The sequence below is a fragment of the Equus caballus genome, chromosome 21 (assembly GCF_041296265.1).
Source record: "Equus caballus isolate H_3958 breed thoroughbred chromosome 21, TB-T2T, whole genome shotgun sequence".
In the NCBI taxonomy this organism is placed as follows: Eukaryota; Metazoa; Chordata; class Mammalia; order Perissodactyla; family Equidae; genus Equus; species Equus caballus.
Window position 1 is genome coordinate 17,609,568 of NC_091704.1, and position 24,495 is coordinate 17,634,062.

The 24,495-nt window shown below is 55.9% G+C and overlaps 1 protein-coding gene across 1 annotated transcript in view; it reads right to left on the reverse strand.

Moving 5' to 3' along the window:
• ELL (elongation factor for RNA polymerase II) overlaps window positions 1-24,495 on the reverse strand; it is a 72,211-nt gene that overhangs the window by 7,875 nt on the left and 39,841 nt on the right. The window contains exons 2-7 of the mRNA XM_023625493.2: window positions 19,725-19,772; window positions 13,031-13,152; window positions 12,520-12,683; window positions 9,606-9,871; window positions 6,225-6,349; window positions 1,040-1,136 (exon numbers count right to left, since the gene is read on the reverse strand). Coding sequence (XP_023481261.1) covers window positions 1,040-1,136; window positions 6,225-6,349; window positions 9,606-9,871; window positions 12,520-12,683; window positions 13,031-13,152; window positions 19,725-19,772 — 822 coding nt within the window. The remainder of the gene's footprint in view (window positions 1-1,039; window positions 1,137-6,224; window positions 6,350-9,605; window positions 9,872-12,519; window positions 12,684-13,030; window positions 13,153-19,724; window positions 19,773-24,495) is intronic.

Here is a 24,495-nt window from a genome sequence, read left to right on the forward strand (position 1 = left end):
GGCAGTCAGGTCATCAGCAGGCCAGGCTCCAGCCCTTAAGGGCCATCTCTAGGGATTAGTCTAAAACAGCACTGTGCTCAGCATCTTCCCCAGACAATGGCAACAGTGAGAGAGCCCAGTCTGAGGGACACAGGGCAGCCCCACAGGCCGTGACTGTCATCCTCAGACCCCTAACTATCTGGATCCCCATGGCAACCCTGTGAAATGGAGTGAGCCACATCCCCTTTTCAAAGATGAGAAGACCGAGCCTGTGAGGCATGGCCAGACCACAGGAGGGGAGCCAGGATTGGGCCAGGTGGTCCAGGCCCAGGGGGCAGTGGTGGGGATGTGGGTGAAGTAAGGCCCTTTGGCCCCATGTTGGCCCCACAGCATAGTGTGCATGGGGGGTTTCAAGGCCATGGATGTGGACTGGGTGCCTCCAAGGCAGAGGAGGAGGAAGGAAGAGAGGGACTGGCGAGTTGGGGGCCAGGGACGTGGGACTCAGAAGTCAAAGCACACAGGTAGGCAGGGAGACAGCTTTCACCAAATAGCTTAAGCAATGGTGAGGGGGGCATGGCTGAGCTCCCCCTAGCCAGAGCCAGGCGGGAGCCACACCCCCCCCGCCCCCGCCAGTGAGGCTCTCCCAAGCACCCTTCCTGACCACTGATGAAAATAGCAGCAGCCACTGCTCACGGGGACTAACTGGGCACCAGCCCGGGCCTCAGCCAGCACAACTGATTTCACGACAGCCCTGGGAGGCAGGAACCCACTGTACAGACATGAGGCTCAGGGCAGTCCAGCAGGCTGCCCTCCCTTGGCCACACCACCAAGAGGTATCCCAGGGAACCACACCCAGGCCCCAGACCCGGGACCCACCGCTTGCGGGAAGCCAGCCAGCTGGTCACTCATTGAAGAAATCTTCCCAGCTCTGAGCCAAGGGTCGAATGGGCTCCCCAGGCACCAAGGTCAGGTCATACCCACGGCTCCAGGTGAGACCCACCCTCCCTCGACACCTCCCTCACCACCACCGTGCTATCATACCCACATTGGCAGCTCCTACCTGAGGGGGTGAGGATGAGCTCCCATGCTCACCCAGAGGGCTGGCAGCAGCAGGGTCTCCAGGGAGGCCACCTGCGCTCTGTGGCTGGCACAGCTTCCTGCAAAGGAGAAGCAGAGTAGGTTGAGGGGCTCTGAAGCAGCATCCCATGGGGTGCACCCACGCCCACTGGTCTCTGCATTGACACCACGCTGACCCACCCACAACTAGTGGTTTGGGAAGGGCCCACGGGCCCGCTGAGCCACAGCAGGGCTGAGCACGATGGGTGCGTCAGGGCCTGGTGGGCAGAGAGCAGCCTGAGCACATCCCACCCCAGGTTCAGTCACAGCTGCCCTGTGGCCGCAGCCTCACTGCTGGCAGGACCACCACACTCATCTAGACCCCCGTTACCATGGACCCATGTAAAACTGACCAGAGACTCAAGGTCCATGTTGTTTCCCTAGGCAAATGAGAGACAGTGGGGTGCTGGCCCCTCCTTTCAAAAACACTGTTCATCCCAACAATAATGCTCCTTTCAGAAACTTTAGAGAATGTAGAAAAGGACTGAGATGACCTGGCCTGTGTCAGGAAGTCCTCCAGGATTCAGCACCTGCCTTCCTGGAAGTCCAGGCCACAGCACCTCCTTGAGGATGGCAGGGGTAGCCCCTGCCCTCCCACCTGAGGCCCGCTTGAACCCGAGCATAACGATGCAGCCAGAGATGAGGGAAGAGACTCCCTAACCCCTGGGCAAACAGAGGCCCTGATAGTGACCCCGGCTTGGGGTCCCTCTCCAATTTGCCTCTCATATTCCCTGAGGCTGCAAGTGTCATGGGAGCCCAGGCAGCTGGCCCCACATTGGCATGCTGCCAAGGGCCCTCCCCACCCTGCAGGAAGGCTGAGGTCTGGGGCCATATCTCCACTGCTCTAACCAGCAAAAAGCAGAGGCCACCTCCCTGACCAGTGGCTGTACTCCAGACCACTGATGTTCTCCCCTCCACGGTGGCCTGAAGCGCAAGGAGAGTCATGGGAGGAGTGCCCACAACATGCAGGCACTAGCCAGGGCAGCACAGTGCCCAAGGCAGAGCGGGTGCACTGTCCAGCCACATGCCAGCAACCAGTGCTTCCGGCTACAGATGGAAAATCAAGGACAGGTGTTTACGTGCACTCTCTTTCAAGCCCTCACTAAAAGGCATGAAAGAGACAGGGAAAAAGAGAGAGACAACATTTCTGAAAGCAGAAGTACAACTGGTGACTGTCTTACAGGATCCAAGAAAACCGAGTTCCAGGCTGCAGAGCCCCACAGGCCTGGGGGTGGGAGCCCTGGGACCTCAAAGAAGGGGCACCTGCAGGGCTGTCCCCCTGCAGCTCTGCACTGGTGCTGGTCTGCAGTGGGGCTGCAGGGAAGGGAGCCCACAGCACGTCCAGGAGTGAACGAGCACAGGCCTTCTCCAGGTGGCCGGGAAGTTGCTCGGGCCACACGCGGAAGACACGATGGACAGAGGTGTAGCCTCAGGAGAAGAAATCCCGTGGCAGCTTCGGAAGTAGCACAGCAGACTTCCTGAGGAAGCTGAGCTGCCCAGAGGCAAGTCCTGAAAGGCTGCACCCGGGCTTCGAGGCAACCAATGTCAGATCCCAAAATAGACAGATGGGAAAATGCATTTGAAAGGAGAGAGACTATAAGGGGATGAAAACTTTAAATCCACAACAAAACACCAGCCTTAATATCCCCAGAAAGACAATGATTTCAACAGATATTTCTCCAAAGAAGATATATAAAATCCAATAAGCACTTGAAAAGATGCTCATCATCATTAGTCATTAGGGAAATCCAAATGAAAACCACAATGAGATACCACCTCATACCCACTAGAAGAAAAAAAAGAAAAACAACAAGTGTTGGTGAGGATGTGAACAAACGGGAACTTTTGCGCACTGCTGGTGGGAATGTAAAATGCTGCAGCTGCCGATGAAGAGAGTCTGGCCGTTCTTCAAAGTTACACACAGGATTACCATGTGGCTCAGCAATGCCACTCCCTGGTATGTATGGGAGAGAAGTGAAAATCTATAGCCACACAAATCCTTGTACTAGTCACCACGGCCAAAAGGTGAAAACAACCCAGGTGTCCATCAACAGACAAAAGAATAAACAAAACGTGGTCCAACACACATGGTGGACTATTACCCAGCCATAAAAGGGAACGGAGCTCTGACCCGTGCTACAGCGTGGATGAATCTTGACAGTATCATGCTGAGTGAGAGAAGCCTGACACAAAGGGCCACGTACTCTACAATCCCATTTATGTGACACGCCCAGAGAGGCAAATCTATAGAGACAGCAGCAGATTAGTGGTTGTCAGGACCTGGAGCGACAGGGGATGGGGACTGACTGCTAACGTGGGGTTTTGTTTTGGGGTGAATCTTCTAGAAGTAAATAGAGGTGCTGGTTGTACACATTGTCAATGTACTAAATACCACTAAATTGTTCACTTTAAATGAGTGAGGGCTTAAAAGATTTCTGTTATACGAATTGGTCTCAATAAAGCTGCTATTTTTTAAAACTATCTTTAGAGAGAGTAGATTAAAACCAGCATCACTCCCATTGGAATAAGAATACGATGCTACAAAAAGTCAAGAGGAAAGATGCTTGAGAACTAGAAGTAATGGCAAAAAAGAGACAATGGGAGAAGCTGAAGAAATCTCCCAAAAATACAAAAAAAGAGTGAGAGAGAAATGACGACAGGAAGTCAACAGTGAGCGGCCCCAGGAGCACAGCCCCCAGTGGCAGCATCAGAGGAAGCGCGAGGGAGGCCAGTGAAGGCCTCTTCATGACTGCCTGGAACAGGAAGGATGGGGCGAGTTCTCAGACATGCGGGCTGCGGCACTGCCCGGGAGCACCGCCAGGCCAGCCTGTGACAGTGCAGAGGCGCACAAGGCCAGGTTGGGAGCCTCCAGGACTTCCCTGAGGCCAGGCTTCAACGTGGAGGAAAAGTTCCTTTGGATCTGCAAGTCTAGACTTGGCCAACTGCCGGTCCGTGTGACTGCCGCCCAGGCGTCAAGACGTGGCCAGCGGACCTCCCAAAGCACTTTCCTCAGAGAGACACTACGAAAGAGAGGGCAGCAGCTCCCGTGGAACCTGCAGGACCCACCCATCCATTCAAAGTGACAGGAGGCAGTAGGACAACCAGGGGGAGCTCAGGGTTAGCTGTGAAGGACAAAGGACACTGAGCAGAGAGAGCAACCACGCAGCCAAGAGGGTTACCACCAACTCCAGGGAAAGCAAGATGGGTGTGAGCTGGATGGAGACTGCGCTCAGGCTGTCCAGGCTGGGCCCTGGACACGGGCAGGTCGGGGGGACTGGGGCCAGGCATGGTCACTGAGGCCTCACCCTGCAATGGGATGCCCACAGACACTGCCTGGGCTGGGCCAGGCCTGAGCAGCTACACAGTGGGGACTAGAAGTGCTGAGGAAGCACCAAAAGAAACTCGGCTGACAATGGAGTGGGTGTCTGCCCAGAGTGAAGCCACAGGCCCGGCAGAGCCTGGGAGCATGGGTGCGTTTCACTCAGGGATGAGCTTAGAACTAGGAGGAGGGAAAGGAGGCAGCACAGCTCCTGGGGTGACAGTGGTCCCTAAGCCCGCCTGTAACAATGGCAACACCCCAAGGCCCCGTTTGTCCTTCTTGCCGTGAGGCTGCAGCTTCCAGAACTGCTCTAAATGGGGCTGTCTTCAGGGAGGAAGCAACCAAAACAAGAAGAAAAGCTGTGCAGACTGCGCTGAGGGTGACCTTCTGTGTGGGTGTGGCGTCAGGGATGTTGACTCTGACCTCGGCACACCAACCACTTGGAGATTCCAAGGGCAGAAGTACTGCCAGCATCCTGAGTGGTTTCCAGCAAGGCCGACAAAGAGGAGCACAGCGCTGGCCCAAGTGCCCTCAGGCTTGCACGAGCCCAGCAGCTCACTCAGCAGAGCGCAAGGGAGAAAATGTGAGCCTGGAACTGCACTGAGCTCCCGAGCACATGGCTCCAGGAACCACCCACCCGACACCCCTCAACCTTCAGCCCAGGCGCTGTTTCCTAACACTCCCCCACCCCCCACCACACACAAACATGCACAACGGCTGCTCACTTGGGGTCTGAGATCAAGGGGCACTTAGTGAGAGGCTGAGGAAGGAAGGATGGGAGCAGCCTCTCCAGGCCCCTGGAGTGCCCCTCGCCACCTCAGAGCACCTGGGTGGGTGCAGTAGATCATTTCAACACTGGAACCTTTGCCAAAAAATGTGTGATGGATGAAAACACCTGTAGGAGGTGACCATGCCCACCTGAGAAATGTTTAGCTGGGCAACAGAAGACCCCAGGGAGGGGACACTGGGGAAGGGGAGTCTTCTGCCGAGACCATCTCCTGTCAGCCTCCCCAAACACCCAGAAATGGCCAGCCAGAGGAGTCACCTCGGGCCAGCAGGTGAGCACTCACAGGGACGAGGAGGAACTTGAGGTTCAGCTTGAGTGGCTCAATTTAGCTATACTTTCCAGATGCAATTACTGCTTTAAACAGCTGAACTTAAAAAAATAACCTTCATAAATAGCTCCAAGGCCCTGAGAAATCACTTAAGGACTAATTAGCCTATCAGCCTGCTCTGAACAGGCTGCACTTCAGAGCCAGTACGCCCCAGGCAGGCATCGGCAGGGAGGGAAATCATTAATTGCTTGCCTGAGCCAGGTGCCTACTTAATCACTTCTCCCCAGAGCCACTGAGGCCCCTCCTGACCTCAGGTCACAATTCATCTGAGAGGGGACACGTTTAATAAACGCTGCTTAATCACGTCTGGGGGGAGTTTTATTTTGCTTTGTTTTTCTCTGCTTCACATTCTTGAGAAGTTCTTTCTAAGAAGGCAGAGGCCTTCAGCAGAAGCCTGTAGGGAGGCACCGTCTGGGGTAGAAGCTTGCTAGGAAGAAGCAGTGCAAGTGGTCTGGGTGGACTGAGGCCTTCTGTCCCAGCATTCTGGTGTTCACACCCTCTACCCCACCAACTCCCAGTGGGCCACCCAGGCAGTGGGGAAGATGGCCTGTCTCCACAGACCCCTTCATCCTGCTCGCAGGCCCCACGGCCTTCGGGACCAGATGAGGCCACCCCAGGGTCCTTGGGATGAGGTCTGCCCCAGGCCCAGGGGTGGGGGACACGCCCAGAGACAGAAGATGGGGAGGCGAGGTTACCGGATGAGCATTCGCTTCAGTAGCTGCTGGTCCCCCTCCGAGTAGCCAGGCCAGTCCTTCTGCACGTCCTTATACACACAGTCCTTCAGTGTGCATGTGCTGTCCTTGGCATTCACGTTGGCCACCTGCAAGACAGAGCCAGCATCACCTTGCAGGAAGCCCGGGAGAGGCAGACGTTCCTGAAAGCATTTGATAGGGGGAGGGGAGAAGAGACACAGAGGCACACAGGGAGACATGGAAGGAGAAAGAGGACAGCACCCCACCCCCCAGGTCCCTTGCACACCAGGGCAGTGACCCTGGGAAAAGCCAGGGTAGCTGGTCCAGACGCACACATCTTACAGGTGCTGGAGGCCAGGTTGGCTCCAAAAAGAGGGGCTACCACTGTATTCCCAAGACCCCATCACAGCCTCCTACTGCTACAGATTGAAGGTTTCTGTCATCCCAAAATTCATGTTACATCCTTTTTTTTTTTTTAAAGATTGGCACCTGGGCTAACAACTGTTGCCAATCTTTTTTTTTTTTTTTCTGCTTTATCACCCCAAAGCCCCCCTGTACACAGTTGTATGTCTTAGTTGCAGGTTCTTCTAGTTGTGGGATGTGGGCCACCGCCTCAATGTGGCCTGATGAGCGGTGCCATGTCCGCGCCCAGGATCCGAACCCTGGGCCACCGCAGCAGAGTGCGCGAATTCAACCACTCGGCCACGGAGCCGGACCCTCATGTTACATCTTAAGCCCCAACATGAGTGTATTAGGAGGGGGAGCCTTTGAGAAGGATTAGTCCCCTTATAAAAGAGGCTCCAGAGAGTTCCCTCACCCCCTCGCCACACGGTAACACAGCAAAAAGATGCCATCCTATGAACCAGGATTGGACGTCTCACTAGACATCCAATCTGGCGGTGCCTTGATCTTGGACTTCCCAGTCTCCAGGAACTGTGATGAGTAAACACCTGCCATTTATCAGCCACGTAGTCTATGGTATTCCGTCACAGCAGCCCCAACGAACTAAGACGTCCCATCTCAGAGCTGCCGCTCCTACGGCAGTCAGCTGAGGCTGGAGGTGCTGGGTGAAGGGTGCTGTAGGCTGAGCCCACCTTCCCTGTGACCAGCCAGCCCTGTTCCTGTTGGTTAACAAAGGCTGAGCTTGTCTCCAAGACTGTTTGCAAAGATGGATGTAAAAAGCCTCTGCCCTCAGGGTGCTTGAAGGAGCTCAGCTCCCACCCTGAAGCCGGCACCTCCCCGCCTCCCCAAGCACCCTGGTCCAGCACTTGCTTGTGCAGCTGTGTGGCTGGCACAGCAGCCACTGTTTTCACGATCACTGGGTTCTAAGGGGACTCCACGTCACAGCAGCCTCCACAGGGAGCACTTTCTAATGGATGAGTAATACTCCACTGAGTGGCTATGTGGGGATTTACTCGAACGCTTCTCCTTTGTTGGACGCTGTTGCCGATTACAGTTTCTCTGAAGCATAAACAGATGTCACTGCGTGCAGGCTTTTCCATGCTGGCGACAGTTTTCTTCGGCCAGCTTCCCAGAAGTGGGTCAAAGGCTCTGAACATTTTTATGGCTCTTGGTATGTTTTGCTAAAACGCTCTCCAGGAGAGCCACCCACCCATCAACACTCCCACCCACGGAGGACAAGCCTGCGGGTGTCTCTGAGGCCCAGCCAGGCCCAGGGACAGATGTCTGAATGCTTGGCTTTGCACGTTTTCACACAAGGAGGAGAAAAGGTGCCTTGGAGGACTGTGGTTTCATCAGAGTCCCTGGTCACTGGGGGAGGCTAGAAATGACCAGCCTGGGTGAGGCGCAGCCCGAGACCTTCCCCTTCTCCAAGCTATTGGGGTCCTGCCGCCCCCCACAATCACCGGGGAGAACAAGTTGGGTAGTCAACACAGAAGCACGAGGCAGATGGGACTGCCTGGGAGAAATGAAAGCAGGCACAGGGAGGACACTCTGCCTACAGCTGCCAGCTGCACTGTCCCCTAGGAGGCTGCCAAACCCAAGCTGAGCGGAGAAGCCAGAGCCCAGCACAGTGCCTCTCTGGTCCTGGGAAAGGGCTGGGAGCAGCAAGAGCATCTAGTGGGTTAAAAATCAGAGCAGGGAGCCCAGGCAAAACCTGTATCAGTACCCCTGGATCCTCACTCTCCAGGGAACTGAGCCCAGTGTTCCTGCCACATCTGAGACCACTCAGGGGTAAATAAAGGCATAACCACGTGCTTGGTCAGCTCTAAGTTTCACATTCTGTGTCTGAGGGGTTCATGTGTTTCATCTTCATTCTGGGCACAAATAGGGCAAGCAAGGAGGACAGGAGGGAGGGCATCTCTAAGAATGCCACACAGGGGGGCTGAGGGCCCAGCTGGACAGCAGTGCGGGCTGCAGGCACATCCAGGGGTGGGTGCGGGTCCCACCCGTGTCTTCAGTCCTGACTCATGTCTGACAACTCTGTCAAGCTCCCTCAGCCCTGCCTTGGTTTCCCCATGCTGCAGAGGGAGGCTCTGGGCAGTGCCTGGCCCAGGGGAAGTGCCTCCCATGTACCTCCCTCGAATTCCTGAGGACAAGGCTGACACGTGTGACTTTCCAAGGAAATGAGCCCCCCGGGAATGTCGTTCCTGGTTCTGGAGCTTTCTGGATGCTTTAGCAAGCCTCTTTGCCAAAAAAATTTCTGGGCCATGAAGCCACATATCTATCTTCTAATAGGCCCCAAGCCAACTCCTGAGCTCACTGGGAGAAGCGTCGATGCTCGGCCCTCACCAACACAACCTCCACACGGGGGGATGGCAGCCCAAGAGGCCAAATCTGCGTGGAGGCACCTAGTGAGCAGACATGGAAGGCCCCAAGGTCCTAGTGACGTGAGGGGCCAGCGAGCACCTCAGCCCACGGGACACAGGAGTTTCCCTAGGTAGGGGGATGGAGGAGGCACCATCCCACGACCCCAGGCATCTATCTAGGGGTGGGGCTGGGCCCCGGCCCAGATCTACATCCGTGCAGCTCCATCTTTTCTGCTTCCCATTTAGCCCTTGTCCCCACGAGAGGTGCTGCAGTCAGGCCCCAGTCACAGGCGGAAGCCGGTGGGTCCAGATGTGAAGCCCCTTCCCAGAGCTACAGCCAGTGAGCAGCAGGGGTCCACCTGACTGTTGACGCCGAGGCTGAGCTCTCACTAACTCACATATGGGTGCCCTTGGCTTCACTTGATTCTAAAAACCTCGTCTTAGATCCCCATGCTGTGCCTGCGTATTAGCAGATGGAAAGGAGGAAGGTCTTGGGCCCACCCCTGGGCCTCCAGACAGTGAGCACCAGGCTCCCCACCCACTCTTGTCCAGAGCGTCTACAGCAGCCACTTGCAGGCCACTAGACCCCACCCTCAAGCCCTGGGAAAGCACGCACCTGCTGGAGGAGGCCATCCAGTGCATCCTTGTCTGCCTGGGTCAGGCCGTCCTTCTGCAGCCGCAGCAGCAGCTCAGCCTTCCGGTAGGGCCTCAGCGCCAGGAGGTGTAGTACCCGATCACGGAAGGGCCTCTGAGACACCCCACTAACACCACTAACGCTGCTCTTCTTGATGGCACTTGCCGGGTTGATGGGGGTGGCCCGCTTCCTGGAGGGCACGGCATCTGTCGCCCCTGGGGCTGGTTTCCGAAACTGAACCTTCTTGCCTGTAAAACGAGAGCCAGGGCATCAGGGACTTAAGCGGGTGAAAGGGTGGCTGAGGTGTTCCACCACCTGGACAACACCGAGTTCCCAAGTAAGCAGACACATGGACGCCCACAGGCTTGAGACATGGAAAGTGACGGCTAACAGTCCCACGCCCCTGTCAAGCCCAAGGGGAAGATGGTTTGAGCTGCATCCAGCACAGCCTGCTTGATGGGGACCCTGGGTGGCCGAGCATACCACCTGCTGAGCACCCACAGTTCACTAGACACCTGCAGGGCCCCCAGTCTCAGAAGTGGGAGCTGCAGTAAGTAGAAGTGCATTTATAGCCTTAACTGACTTCATCACGGGCAGCCTAAATGCTGGGGACCCAAAATGCCGGACCACTATGGGGAGGAGGCTGACATTAAAAGGGGGGGGGGGGGTTGTTCCTAATAAAAAATAAAATATTTTTTAAAAAAGGGGCTGGCCCCATGGCCCAGTGGTTAAGTTCGCACGCTCTGCTTCGGCGGCCCAGGGTTTCAACAGTTCGAATCCTGGGCGCGGACATGGTACCATTCATCAAGCCATGCTGAAGCGGTATCCTGCATGCCACAACTAGAAGGACCCACAACTAAAAGTACACAACTATGTACCAGGGGGGCTTTGGGAGAAAAAGGAAAAATAAAAAATAAAATCTTTAAAAAACAAAAGGGGGGGAGGATTCCTGAAGTGCCAGAGACAGACGCCTCCAGAGCCTGCACGTCACGGCACCAAGTTGGCCCCAGGGGATCCACTGTGTTCTTTGAGGAAAAGGGAGGTGTGCACGAAGGCAGCAGGGCAGCTTGAGCAGCTGCTCTAGAGACCCTGGGGTGTGAGCAGCTCCCTAGCTGCAGCCGGAGGCACTCCTCAGGCAGAGGTCCCTGTGCTTGGAGCCCTGGGCCGCCCCTTGGTGAGCCCCCAGCACTGCTCTCCAGGGAGGGCACCTCCCCTCAGAGTTGTTAACCCCACCTGGAATGGCGTCCACCACCTGGGAACATGAGCAAAGTCAGCACTCGCCTTGAGTCCTTCAGCCAAAAAGCTCTCTCCATGACAACTTCCTTTTGCTCTTATCCTTGATATCTGATTTCTCAAATTAGCACAGGAAGAAGTGCTTTTAGAATCCTTATAGTCAGACTTCATCCCCAGAGGACCCGGCTGGTAGGCAAGAGGCCTGACAGCCGATATGCATGGCTGCGGCTTCAGAGGCCAGTAGATGAGTGTTTCTAAAAGAACCTAAATTGCTGCAAAAACTCTCATTGTACCCAAAGTAGTACAAGACAAATTTCTGAACAAGTGTTTGGCCGAAGGACCCACACACTGATTATGCGTATGAATATCCACAGTCGCATCTTTAGGTGAGAACAGGAGGGCGAGAAGCATTTTTAGACTCAGGCAGGTGGCTCTCTACCCAGTGGCGGCTCATGGCCCAGGGCCCTGGCCCTGGGCACACACGGCCACATCCATGGGGACCCAGCACTGACTGGCACGACTGATGCCTGCGCTGATGTCTGGGGTTTCATTCAGAGCCAATGCCACTGCTAAGCAAGTGAAATCACATGCTGCTTTGGGGGAGTTTGAAATCCTCCTGCCTTTTCTTTCTTTTTCTTCTTTTTTTGAGGAGGATTAGCCCTGAGCTAACATCTGCAGCCAAGCCTCCTCTTTTTGCTAAGGAAGACTGGCCCTGAACTAACATCTGTGCCCATCACCCTCTACTCTATATGGGGGACACCTGCCTCAGCATGGTTTGACAAGCGGTGCTAGGTCCATGCCTGGGATCCAAACCAGCGAACCCCAGGCCCAGAGTGCGCAAACTTAACTGCTGCACCACCAGGCCAGCCCCATTCCCACCTTTTCTTAAAAAACAAAAAACCCAAAGAGCCATCAAGGTTCTGGTTTGCTGGAAGCCGTTTCACACCCCTCTCAGGCCTGACGCCCTTCTTCCCCGGCGGTGAGTTCTGATGACTCTTAAACTTGTCGGGGTCCAGGAGGCGGGAAGACTGCAGCAGGATGACGGAGCTTTCTAAATAAACAGTACTGTTCCCTCCACTTTTAATGTTTTCAGTGTCTCAACTTCACCAAAATTGTTTCCAAGCACATGCTGAGCTGCCAGAGGCTTCCCGCTGAGCAGAGAATCCACACATTTCCTTCCTGGTTGTCATACAGCAGCAGGCCGCCCGCCATGGGGTGCATCTCGCTGTCTGCACTTTGCCCCTGGCCACATGGGCCTTGCAGAGGAGCCAGCTGGGCAGATGAGGGCAGGGGTGGCAGCCAGAAGACAGACAGACAGCAGCCTTGTCTTCATGGAGCCCATTTGTCCCTGACAGGCAGAGGTCCCCAAGGCAGCACCCTGGGAGAGGGGCCCTCGGATTCAGAATTCCTGGAGTTCTGGGGCCCCTTAGTCCACCTTGGGGCTCGGAAGACAGCAGATACCACAGCCCCCAGCCGACACGGCTGGCGCAGCAGCACCTTTCTTCTTGACCCAACACTGATCCTGCTGGTTCTGCTCAGGAACCACACTTATGTCAACCCATCACTCCTGACTCCAGTCCAGGCCCTGAGTCCCTCTTGCTCCCCCCTGACAGCTGCCTGGCAGGCATGAGCTCCACGGTGGAGCCCCAGGCCCCATCCTCACCCAGGTAGCGGCCTCCGGGCTTGATGACGATGGCGCCACGGCTCCGTGTCTCCTCCTCAGCCTGCGCCATGCTCTGCCGCGCTTTCTGGTAGGAGTCATCAGTGGCACACACCGTGACTTTGTCCTGGATGCTGCCCAGGCAGTCCAGGTGGACATCCCCATGGCTGCAAGACAAGGGCCAGGAGTCGGGATGAACAACTCGGATGCTGGGGACGGTCTCGGGGCCTGTGTCCCCCACCCCCAGCTGGGAAATGGGGCTCAGTGCTGACTGGGGCAACATGGTTTCCACAGGGCATATCCTGCCCGGGAAGAAACAATGGAATGTGGGCCCCTGGGCTGGAGGCAACATGCCAGGACCTGCCCACACCCTGGACACACTGAAAAGGGCAGCGAGGCTCATTGGAGAGAAAGGGTTGCCGGGGCCAAAGGCGGTGTGCAAACGTCTGCACAGAGGGCTGGGGCAGAGGGTCTGCCCATCAGGAGACCTGGGGCAGCCAGGATGGGGCCTCACCTGGACACATACTGCTGGATGCAGTCAAAGCTGCCCTGGGGGCTGTCGCGGCCGATGTTGGAGAGGTAGAAGGAGAAGGTCCGCGCCTCCGTGGGGCAGTCGGGTTGGGGGATGGAGATGTGCTGTGTGGAGAAGGGGACATCACCGGGAGGTGCTACGGAGGGGACCTGGGGACCCTGGCCCATCCCTGCAGCATAACCCTTTGGTGGGAAAGTGTCAGCACTCTCCTTTAAAACACCTGTTTGTTTTCCTGGCAGTGACAGGACCAGCGGCCCGGGTGGCCCCATCCCCTGCCCTCAGCTATACTCAGGGTCCTCAGGTGCTGAGGGGGAGCGGGCCCAAGCCTGCTTTCTAAGCAGCAATGGCATCACAGTCTGAGGAACACAGAGCGCTCAGCACATGCCTGGAGGTAGGTACCCAACCATGATCTGGGCTGTGACTTGGTTTTCCCACCCACCAAATGGGGCACATCTGGCTGGGGACACCCTGGAAGAGGAACTGTGCTCAGCAAGATGCCCTGATCCTCGTTCTGCCTTAGTGATGCCCTCTCCGCCTCCTCCATGCTGCACACAGACTCCGCCTGAGTGTCCGTTCGCCTCACTGGCCGTGAACAAGATAGGCAAAGGCCCGTGGGGCTCTCAGGTGGGCAGCACTCACCCCCAACAAATCGAGACATGGCACGTATGTTTGGACGCTGCCTCTGCAGCCCAGTTAGGCAAAACCACAGGCCCTCCGGGAGAACCGATGGACAGCCTGGCCAGCAGACAGAAAGACAGCACTATTCCCAGCCAAGGTGCCTGGCTCAGTGCAGACAAGACAGCGTCGCACCCAAAGGCCACTGCATTCCAGGCTGACCCTCTGGCTGCTGCCTACGCTGGGTGAAGGTCTGGTGGCTGCTGAGGAAGGCGGGTGGGAGGACCCCACGATCCGGCTGCCAGCCCCTGTGCAGGGCACAGGAAGGGCATCCAGAACCCTCTGTCACCAGGGTAATAAAGTAACCCCTGGGTTTGAGTGCAGGAGCTTGTCACAGCTAGGCAGGGGGCACACGTGATCACTAAGAGGGGCAGCGTGGTGGCAGGGAGAGGCTGCCTCGCCACCTCAGCATGCAGAGTCCCGCTTCCTCTCCAGTGATGTGAGGATACCAACATACCTCCTCAGCACCGGACAGAACACGGCCAAGGCCGAATCCCCCTGTCCCCTGCCCAGCTGTCCCATGTGAGCACAGGCAGCTCAGCCTGTCGGGGCCTTGTCCCTGAGATTGAGGACATAATGGCTTGGGGCTCAGGGGTACTCTGCTGCTTCACCCTGCCCTTCAGGGTAGTATGCGGACCTACAGGGGAAGCAGCAGGCACAAGTCAGCCAAAACACTGGGCAACCCAGCATCTGGAAAATCAAACCCCAGACTGCCTCCGATGGCTCACCTCAGGCAGGAAAACACACACACATATACACATGTATATACACGAACACACATGCACACACACATGTGTGCACACACGCTATCCACAGCCTCTGCTGGAGCTGTGTGGGTGGCCCTGGGCAGCTGAGCCCTGTCCTGCCTACATGCAGCATCTCCTCATCCAGCACTCATAGCCACCCTGTGCTGCCCACTTGTCCCTTCTTGGATGTAACTTTTGATCTCAATTATAAAGCAGCTGGAAACATATCGCCCAGATGTCGAGGCTCAGGCTGTGAGGATCACCTGGGGGTTCACACTCACAGCCGGGTGCACACAGACACAGCTGCCGGAATGCAGCAGGAAGCCCATGCACCACAAAGTGAGCATAATCAAAAGGAGCTTCTCAGGGAACCGAAACCCTGCCATGGGGGCTCTTCCTCCACCCTGTCCTTGATCCTCTCCCTTAACCAATCCCAGCTCTGCGGGGACCCAGCCTCCACAGGCGCATCTTTCCCTATCAGCTCAGTGGGCAGTGCTGCCTCGAGGGCGCTGGTTCCTCGAGGGCACTGGGCTGTCACTCCTGAGAAGAGGGGAGGCAGATCCAGCCTGAGCCCATGGTGCTCATGGACCCTGGGTGTGACCCATCCCAGCCCCTGTATAGCTCTGTCTGAGGCAGACTCGACGCACCTGGGCAGGCAGGCAGGGTGGGTACACCCCAGCTCTAGCCATGAAACTAAACTCTGAAGCCATGTGGCCAGAGCCGTGACAGGCCCTGGCACACACTGGATCAAGATGAGGGGGACAACTGCCTGAGGACACAAGGATGCAGGAAGCCCCTGGGCAGGCGTGCTGGGGCCTGTCTGTAACAGCTCCAGGACGCCCCCTGCAGCCCAGCAGAGAGCTGGTGGTGAGACCAGGGCAGAGCACATGGAGGCACAGTGGGCCTGACACAGTGACCCACCCATGCTGCCAGGACACTGATGGCCCTACCTGAGCCTGCCCAGGCAGCAGCGACCATGCTTGTGGCCAGTGTCCTTCAGGATGGCTGGGGGGTGGGAGGAGACATTTGTAGGAGGGTGCAGGGGGAGAGGTTTGCTCGGAGCCTCGCATGGCAGGTTCTTGCAGCCCCAGTGCCTCTGAAGCTCCATGGCAACTCCACCACTGTGGAATCCCTTGGTTAACGGGCTGTTTCACTGCTGGATAGTGAGGCTGATTAATGGTTACCAGTCTCAGGGAAACCAGCCAGCTGGGTATGAATGGCCCAGGAATGTACTGCTTTCTCTACACCAGCAGAGAGCTTGGCACGTGTTCTGGGATGTGGCCACTTGGCTGGTGCATGTGCCTTCTGGACCGAGTCTCAGCTGCCCCACAGGGGCTGCCAGGTGACCCTCAGCTGGCCAGAGTGCAGCAGGTTTGGGAATGTCTGACATCACCCCTGACACCAGCTTACTACAGGGCAGGGGAGTTTGCTACAAAGCTAAGCCTGTGTCCGTGAGCACAGACGGGCCCAGAGCGGTACACAGGCTCATCCCATCCATCCCGGATGGTCCTGAGTGCTTCTGAGGCCTGAGGCCTGTGAGCGGTTGCAGGTTCCACTGCAGGCAGGTCAGATCCCTGCCAGAGGCCTTTCACCTCCTCCCTCTGAAATCTGTCCCACGTGGGGCCCTCCCCCCTCCCCTAGATCCACAGGGCCTTGCGTGTGGGCGGTGCAGGTGGGAGTGCTGACAGGATACACCAAGTTCCTAGTGGGGGTGGGGGTGAGCCCTGGATATTCCATCAGGGAAAAAGATGAAACAGGTGCACACAGGAACCCAAGCACCAATTGACCAGCCTCTCTGACCAGAGGGGTTTTCAGGGCATGTTTTCCTCATTATTTTCACTTTCCAGGGAACCCTCAGAACAAAATATATTCTGGATAAAGGGAGTTACTACTGTATGGCTGAACATGACTTCCAAGAGCAAAGCAGCCTCTTCCACCCAGTCAGAGGCCTCATTTCCTCAACCCAAACCCAGGGCACTTTCTAAGCACCTACTTCCCTCCAGAAAGCCGTGCTCGCCTCCCAGTGGACACTCAGAAGAGTGAGAGCCCAGCAACCCCACCCGCCTGCACACGGCGTCCCAAGGTCTCTGGCTGCTCAACCTTGGCACATGGATGGCTCTGGACTCCACAACCTCCATTTTAGATGGTTTCCAAATTGTCCCTGTTACAAACAACACAGCAACAAGCACCCTTGTGGCTTAACCTCGTCACACCCCTAATTACTCAGCTCCTAGACGCCCAGACAGACATTGCTCAAAGGCCTGTGACCAGCGCTGCCAAACCTCGTCCTGGAAAGAACTTCGGGCTCACACTGCAGCCCAAGGAAATGCTGAGATCCTGAACAAGGCTGGATGCCAACCCTACTTCTCTTTCATTTTCCATCAACTAAAGAATTGTGGGGTGTGGCTGGCTGGATGGGGATTTCTTTTCCCCTCCAGAGGCTGACGCTTCACCAGCTGTCAGGGGTTAACAACTTAGAAATGACCCCGACAGCACAGGGGCCCAGGCCGGCCAGCTCAGAGTCCAAGAGAGGGCAGAGACACGCCAGAAACAGGTGCACAGGAAAGAAACAGGTGAGCGTCTGCTCTGGCAGACCACGCTCTAGAGGCTGAACACATTATAGGTGGGACCAGGCTCTCTGGGGAACCTGGCAAAAGCTAGAGAATTGCTCCAGGGAACCAGGCAACACCAGGGCCTGGTGCACACCACCAAGGCCTGGCTCTCATGGCGCTCCCAAAATAGGCAGGAGGAGGCGGGACCAGATCTGACCCCCACCCAGGAGGTGAGTGATGTCCTGATCCTACGCCAGCTGCACTACTCTCACATCTGAGGGGACAGGCACCAGGAGCTGAGTGCACGTTCATGACCCTCAAAGGGGACAATGTCCCCATTTCATGGGTAAGGAGGTAGAGAGAGAACTGTCCAAGGTTCCCAAGCTAAGGAGCCTACGGATGCGGTCTCAATCTTTAGTCCATCAACTTCATGGGCCTCTGGGGAGCGGGTCCCTATCGTCTTACATGGGGCCCTCAACATGGAATCAGCCTGTGCCCCTAATAAGCCTACTCTGCCCCACCCCACCGGCTTCCTGCTCCATCTCCAATGTTGTAAGTGGAGCACATAGAGCAGGGCACCCCCTCAGGAACACAAGGCCAGGCTGTGAGCAGGCCGCAGAGTGACCAAAGTGGGGGCTGCTGTACCTGCCTCCTCCCCGTCACTGGTCTGAGTGACCATGCAGACGTGGCCTGGCCAGGATAGTGACTGCCACATGCCCAGCACCAGGCCAGGCCCTTCACACCTGGCAGGGAGGAGGGGACGCACCCCATCAGTGCCCAGGAGGGGGACAAGGTCCAGAGGTCACAGGGGCAGACCTAGTGTCTGACCCTACACAGCAAACCAGGAACAGCGCCCCCTCACCACCCAGCCCCCTGCAGCCTCACACAGGCTCACACAGGGAAGAGCCTCCTGGTGAAGAATTGTGACCTGTCTTGCCTGGAGCTGAAGCACAGGGCCTCTGTGCTTAGGTACCTTCTAGAATCCCTACCACACATGAGAAAGCCCAGGAGGAAGGAAAGCAGGCAAAGCACGATCCTAAAACTAAGGTCGTGGGACCCGTCAGTCTGGAATGGATGTAGCTCTCGGGTTTTCCACAGGAACTCAGGCGACACACGGCACAGCCCAGAAGCTCACACGCTTCCATGGCTTCTGTTAGTGGCAGCGTGGTGTCTTGCTGATCAGAAAGTGTTGCTCGTGGGATAAGGAAGCACTGACGGATGAGGCCCTTTCTATGCACTGCCTTCCCTGTCTTCCTGCTGCTGAGGGCTTGTGGGCCCTAGAGGGCGCCATGAGGCCAGTCTGGCAGCAAGCCAGGCCAGCGCCACCCCCAACACTGACCTCCAATCCCTGGGAAATGTCCCAGGGAAGATAAAGGGGAGGTGGCAAAAGGGTAACAAGACCCCGATGGGGCTGATGGAGGTGCGGACATCCCAGAGGAGACAATGGTGGCAGGAGGCCTACGGCCTTTTGGGGCGGCTCGCCAACCTTGACAGGCATTGGTGTGATGGTTGGTTCAGTGTCCCCCTGGACATGCCAAAGCCCCCCGTGATGCCATGAATACTAATCTGGGTGCACCGTGCAGGTGTTCTGTAGATGTCATGACATCCATGACCAGCTGACTTTAAGTAAAGGAGGAGACCCTCAATGGTCTGGGTGGGCCTCATCCAATCAGCTGAAGGCCTTAAGAGGGAAACTGAGGTTTCCCTGAGGAGGAAGAAGCTTGCTTGCAGATGGTGATGGCGGCTCCTGCCTGCCCCACAAATTTCAAACTCACTAGCCCCACAACCATGTGAGCCAATGCCTTGCAACAAATCTCTTAGTATCTCTGTATCTGCACATGCAGACACAAGTACCTCAGTCTCTCTGGAGCACCCTGGCTGAGATGAAACCCACAGAATTCCTCTTCTGGAAGGGGCCAGCCAGCTGTCAGGTGAAAACTGACTTAGACACACATGGCAACTCTTCAGAAAAATAAAAAAGCCTTGCAATAAAAACTAGGAACAGGATATGGACAGTGTTCTCAAGAAGGGTGAGAGAAAACACACACACACATCTGAAAATTACAGGAAAGATCACTGGAGCATGGTTCTGAGGATCAGTAGGAGTTCCAAGGCATGTTTAGTGGCTGGGGGACACAGGGGTCTTAAGTCCTGGGGAGCAAGGATTATGGACAACTCATCCTTTCTTTCATTCCCCAATTTTTCTGTAAGATGGTCATTTAGAATGAAATACACTTCAGAAAAACTGGAGGTGCTGAGTTTCTATAACCCCCCCAAGTACCATCGTCCTGGGTCCACAGAGGGAGACCAATGCCACACCCCAGGGAGGCCACAGCTCGAGGCCCACTTGGGCTCTGGGGCCAGAGTTCCAAATCAGCGCAGAGATCAGGTCAGAATGGAGTTTGGGGGCCTGGGGCTCAGGTGTGCATTGGCCACGGGAAGGAAGGGATGGACTCTGAGGGGCCACTGGACAGGAGAGCTGCCCTCAGCCCACAGACAGCCTGTTGGTGCGGCCCCAGCCATGGGACGAGCCTGGGGGCATCCAGAGGCAGACCTGCGCTTGGCACAGGACCTGGCCTGACACAGAGGTAGATGGGGCCAAAACACTGTCCCCAGCCTGCTGCTGTGCTTAGCAAGCCATGATAGGCCAGAGAGGACACCAGTTCCACAATTCCAAATATGATTAAGACAAAAAAAACTCACCCCTTGACTTCCCTGAAATCGAATTGATGGTCTCAGCGAAACAGAATCCTAGAAAAAAGCAAAATGGGAAAATGTCAATCAAGATATCTGGAAATCCAAAGACTTACTTCCCAGTTACATAAGGAACAGGATAAGGACAGTGTTCTCAGGAGAGGTGAGAGAAAGCACACACATGTCTGAAAATTACAGGAAAGGTCACTGGAGCAGGGTTTTGAAGGATCAACAGGAGTTCCCTGGATGGCACAGGGCTGGCGCCGGGGGTACCTGAGAGGCAAGAGAAAAGACAGAGGCAATGGGTAGCCCTCACTGTTCTCCCAAAGCCAACATCAGCCCAGGCTATCATGCCTCAGACACCGCCTCCGAACACAAGTGGGATGGATGAGCACCATGGGCCAGGAGGCCCCACCACCACCTCAATACCCTGGCAGGACAGAGCCCAGCGCCTGCCCAGAAGCTCCCACGTCACAGCTTCAGAGCAGTTTGTCACTGGGCTTAGGGCAGCAGAATTTCCAAATGTCACAAGAAAAAATATACTAAAAAACTCAAAATACTTTAAGCTTCAGCTATTCAGAGATCAGCCTTCTGGCAGAATTTTAGAAAGAATGTGGATCCAGACGGAGGGTCACACTTCTCTTTCTCACCCATCTTGGGCCCGGAGCGCCCACCTTCTGTGTAGCAGATACCACCTCACAGTGTGGTCTTGGTTTGTCACCACGACCCCCTCCCTCAGTCCCCAAATCCACTTCTGCACCTACTGGCCCCCCCCAGCCTCCTCCTCACAGCAGCTGGGATCCAGGCCCTCCCACCTCCATTGGAGTCCACCACTCAGGCCTCCACTCTGGCCTCACCTGGAGCAAGGGGAGGCTCTCCTGCCTGGCTGCCACATGCCCCTCCCGGGGTGACTGCAGTGGCTACTGACGTGCTCCCCACCCAGAATGTCAGGCCCACCACAGCCCTGGGTAGGTGGAGTGGCTCCATCGCATGGGGAGAACCAACCACGGGGCAAGCTGGCCTCTTGGTGCCCGTGGGCCCATCAGGGCTGTGGGTATGTGCGAAAGACACAGCTCAGCCAACTTGGACCATGCAGGCCACACACTAATCTCCCTTTGTTTATCAGGAGCCCCCTTCTGCCAAGAATCTCACAAAACTCTACCATCTGGAACAGACCTGAGAGGTCACACTGAGCACCAGCACTTACGCCCTGGGCTGTGACACCCCAGAAACCACCCACACTTCCAAAGCACAGCACCCCCTACCACCAGGCCAGCAGACAGGTGATGTCCTCCAGCCCCTGGTCCTCCTCCAGGACTGGGAACCAGCCCCTGCAGGCACAAGGGCCATCGTGTTGCTGAGATGGGGACAGGCTCAGGACCAGCTGGCCCATCCCACAGACCACAACCTGAGCAGCATCTGGGCTGCCATTCAGAGAACGTGCAGCGCAGCACCAGTCAGGGACTCGGCCTGGCTGGGCCCTTGGAGACAATGTTTAAGCGGCCTTTACTTGGAATCAGGTTACAGAGACGAGAAAGGAGACCTGCAGGTGGCCAAGGGACAGGCGAGAAGCTGCTCGGCACCATCACTCCTCAGTGAAGTGCAAACTGCATGGGGAGACACCGCACACCTCTCAGAACGGTTAAAATAAGAGAGACTGACAATACCCCAGAACCTCATCCCTCGACGGTGGGAGTGTATCGTTGTGGAAAACAGTCTGGCGGTTTCTTAAAAGGTTAAACACAGAGTTATCAAATGACCCAGCAATTCCACTCCTAGGGATAGACCCAAGAGAAATGAAAACCTGCATCTACACAAGAACTTACACACAAATGTGTAGAGCAGAGTTACTCTTAGCATTCAAAAAGGAGCAACTACCCAAATGCCCATCAACTGGTGGACAGAGAAACAACACAATACTACCGAGAAATAAAAAGAAACAAACTCCTGATGGACACAACATGGACAAACCTCGAAGCTGCTGGCTAAGGGAGAGGAGCCCAAAATGTGACACCACGTGTTATGTGATTCCACTTATGTAAGTTTCCAGAAAAAGCAAAACTCCAGAGCCAGAAAGGAGATCAGTGTGTGCCTGGGGCCGGGGTGGGCGCAGGGAGTGGCTACCGAGCTCTAGAGAACTTCCTGGGTGGAATGTTAACACTCACAGCTGCACACCTAAAATGCTAAGTCCCACGGGCTGGAAACAATCCTGCTGCAAGGTTGTGATCTGCCCTCAGGGTCACAGAAGACCTTTTCTGAAGACCTGGCTTTGAGCAATATCACCTGAACACACACAGGATTCCTGAAAAACCAGGAGAGAGGTTCCTGTCTGTCAACCATGTGTGAGTGACATAAAGTGGGTGGAAGGAACACAGTAGCAGGCACAAGAACACCATAACAAAGGCAATGATAGGTTGCCAAGCACCCCTGCCTGGCATCATTTACAAGGTCTCTATTGACATCACCTGATCATCCACACAAGGAAGGTGGGGTGCTGCCAGCGGAGGGAACAGCAGGTGCAAAGCCGAGAGGAGAGAGCACACAGGGCTTGGCTCTTGTGCCCCCAGGTCTCCCTGCCCAGACCTCCAAGCAGAGGTCAGCCCGGGCTAACTCCAGCATCGTGTGTGTCTGCCATCCACACATGGCAAGGCCTGTATCCTCCAGGGGCTTGGGGACAGGGGCCATGACAATGGTGAGGGCGTGAGAGCCCATTTAGGGTAACGAGGGAGAGGAAGTGGGAGGGGTGCACCACTCCAGAAGAAAATCCACACCAGAGCAGCCCCAGTGGCGCCTGACTGACAACAAGCAGCACCCACACACACTGGTGTGCTGGGCTGCCCACCCTCTGGACCACACGCTCCCTGTGGGCCACCTAGTGAAGCATTTAATTGGCTTGGTAACTGCCAAGCACGTTACCTGAAAGATTCTTTCTTGCAATGTCACTCATCCCCCCAGGGCACTGAGAATGAGACTTTATACACTGGACAAGTAGGCCAAGGGGCTAAAAGCCCAGATTTTTCTACATGATGCTGGGAGAGCTGGCCTCAAGTGCATGTCCCCATGCAGCCTGGCTGTCATCATAGAACCAGGCTTCCAGCCACCTGGGTTCTCATGGTGTCTCTCGCCTCCAGCAGAAGGACTACGTCCTTCTTGTCAACAACAGAGCGATTCACTTGTACACACGTGGGTAACTCCCCACAGGCCACCTGTCTACAGCCATTAACAAAAACAGGCACCAAGACAAGAACCGTGTAAGTCCCACCAGCCCCTGTGCAGGTGGTGGGGCAGGGTTCCTGCCTGGTAAGATGTTAGGACAGAGGGAGGAGCAGTCCCCAGTGACCTAACACCCACTTGACGACTCAGGTATATTCTAATGGCACTTGGCCGATGCTGCCTAATAGCCGATGGTCAGTCAAGGTCATAAGCGTGTCTGCTGGCACTGGAGGGTGCACCCTCAGTGGTTAGTGTCTGGTTAGTGTCTGGGTTAGCGTCTGCTGCCTGAGCCGGCTGTGGCTCTCACCCATCAGCTCCTCCATCCCAAGGCTAACAGTCTTGATCCTTCGTGCAGACTTTTCCACATGGGGCACCTGTGGGCAAGGTGCCCACTGGCCAGTGTGATCCCCATCAGGTTTCCAAGGGGAAATAAAGGCTCCGGCCAGGCTGCATCTCCAAGGGCTGCAGGAGTCTCTGATTTTTGGGGTGTCCTGCACACTGTCAAGTGATCATCCTCCCCGTCACAAACTCCCAACTTGAAGGCCCAGCAACATTTTAATGAAACATGATAAAACTAAAATCATTACAAGAAGGTTTAAGAAAAGCGAATTTTCCAAAGAGTTCTAAAATGTAATAAAACTGCTTGTGTATCTCAATATCCACCAACGTGGCTGTCACTACGTGTTGTTTGGCTGGGGAGAGGGCCTACTTGGAATGGGGATCTGAGTCTAGAGCAAAGTAAAGGTTTTATTCGCCTACACAAAAGCTCTCAGGTATTTACTGTGAAGCAGATACACCTTATTTGAAACACTCAAAGCACATCCAGCCCTGTCACCTCTAAGAACCTACTGGAATGAAGCCTGCCACCAGCTCTCACTGGCTCTCGCCCTTACTCCAGTCAGGTTCAGAGCGGGGCAGGCTGAGGGGAACCCTAAATGCCATGGGCCCCTCTGGAAATCCCACCTGCTGAGGCTAGTCATATTGACAGACATGGTCTCAGCACCTGGAGACATGGCCCCCAGCCTCCTCCCTCCACTGTCAAATGAGGGGTGGTGGCCAGGACCACCTGGGCTTCTGCCTGCTCCAACTGGCAAACTATGGTGGACGCCAATGGGGACTCCCACTTGGAGGTCGCTGGGTGTCCACTGGGCACACTCGAGACAAACTCCAGCAAAGGCCTGCACCTGAACCCAGGGGGCGGCCTAGGTGGCCAGTGGTACCAGAAGCGATCACGGGTCTGCTCACACCAGCAGCACCACATGCCATGCAGCACAGGGAGGCCTGCTGGTCTGATGCTGGCTGTTCCTGAAGGCTCCAGGGAAACGGGCAGGGCAGCCTCGAGGCCCAGGCCATCAACTTCCAAACCCCCGTAGGCAGCACACGCTGAAAGGAGAAGATCCAAGATCCCTGAGGAACAGCATGCATGCACTGTTCCCTGACTTAGCAGCTTCCACTGCTGGTGACCCAGTGCCTCTCTGACTGGGCTACCATGGACCAAGGCACATGGCACCTGGGAACACGTCCTGCGGGCCACGAGCTGAGAGTGCGTTTTAGGCTTATTATGGCT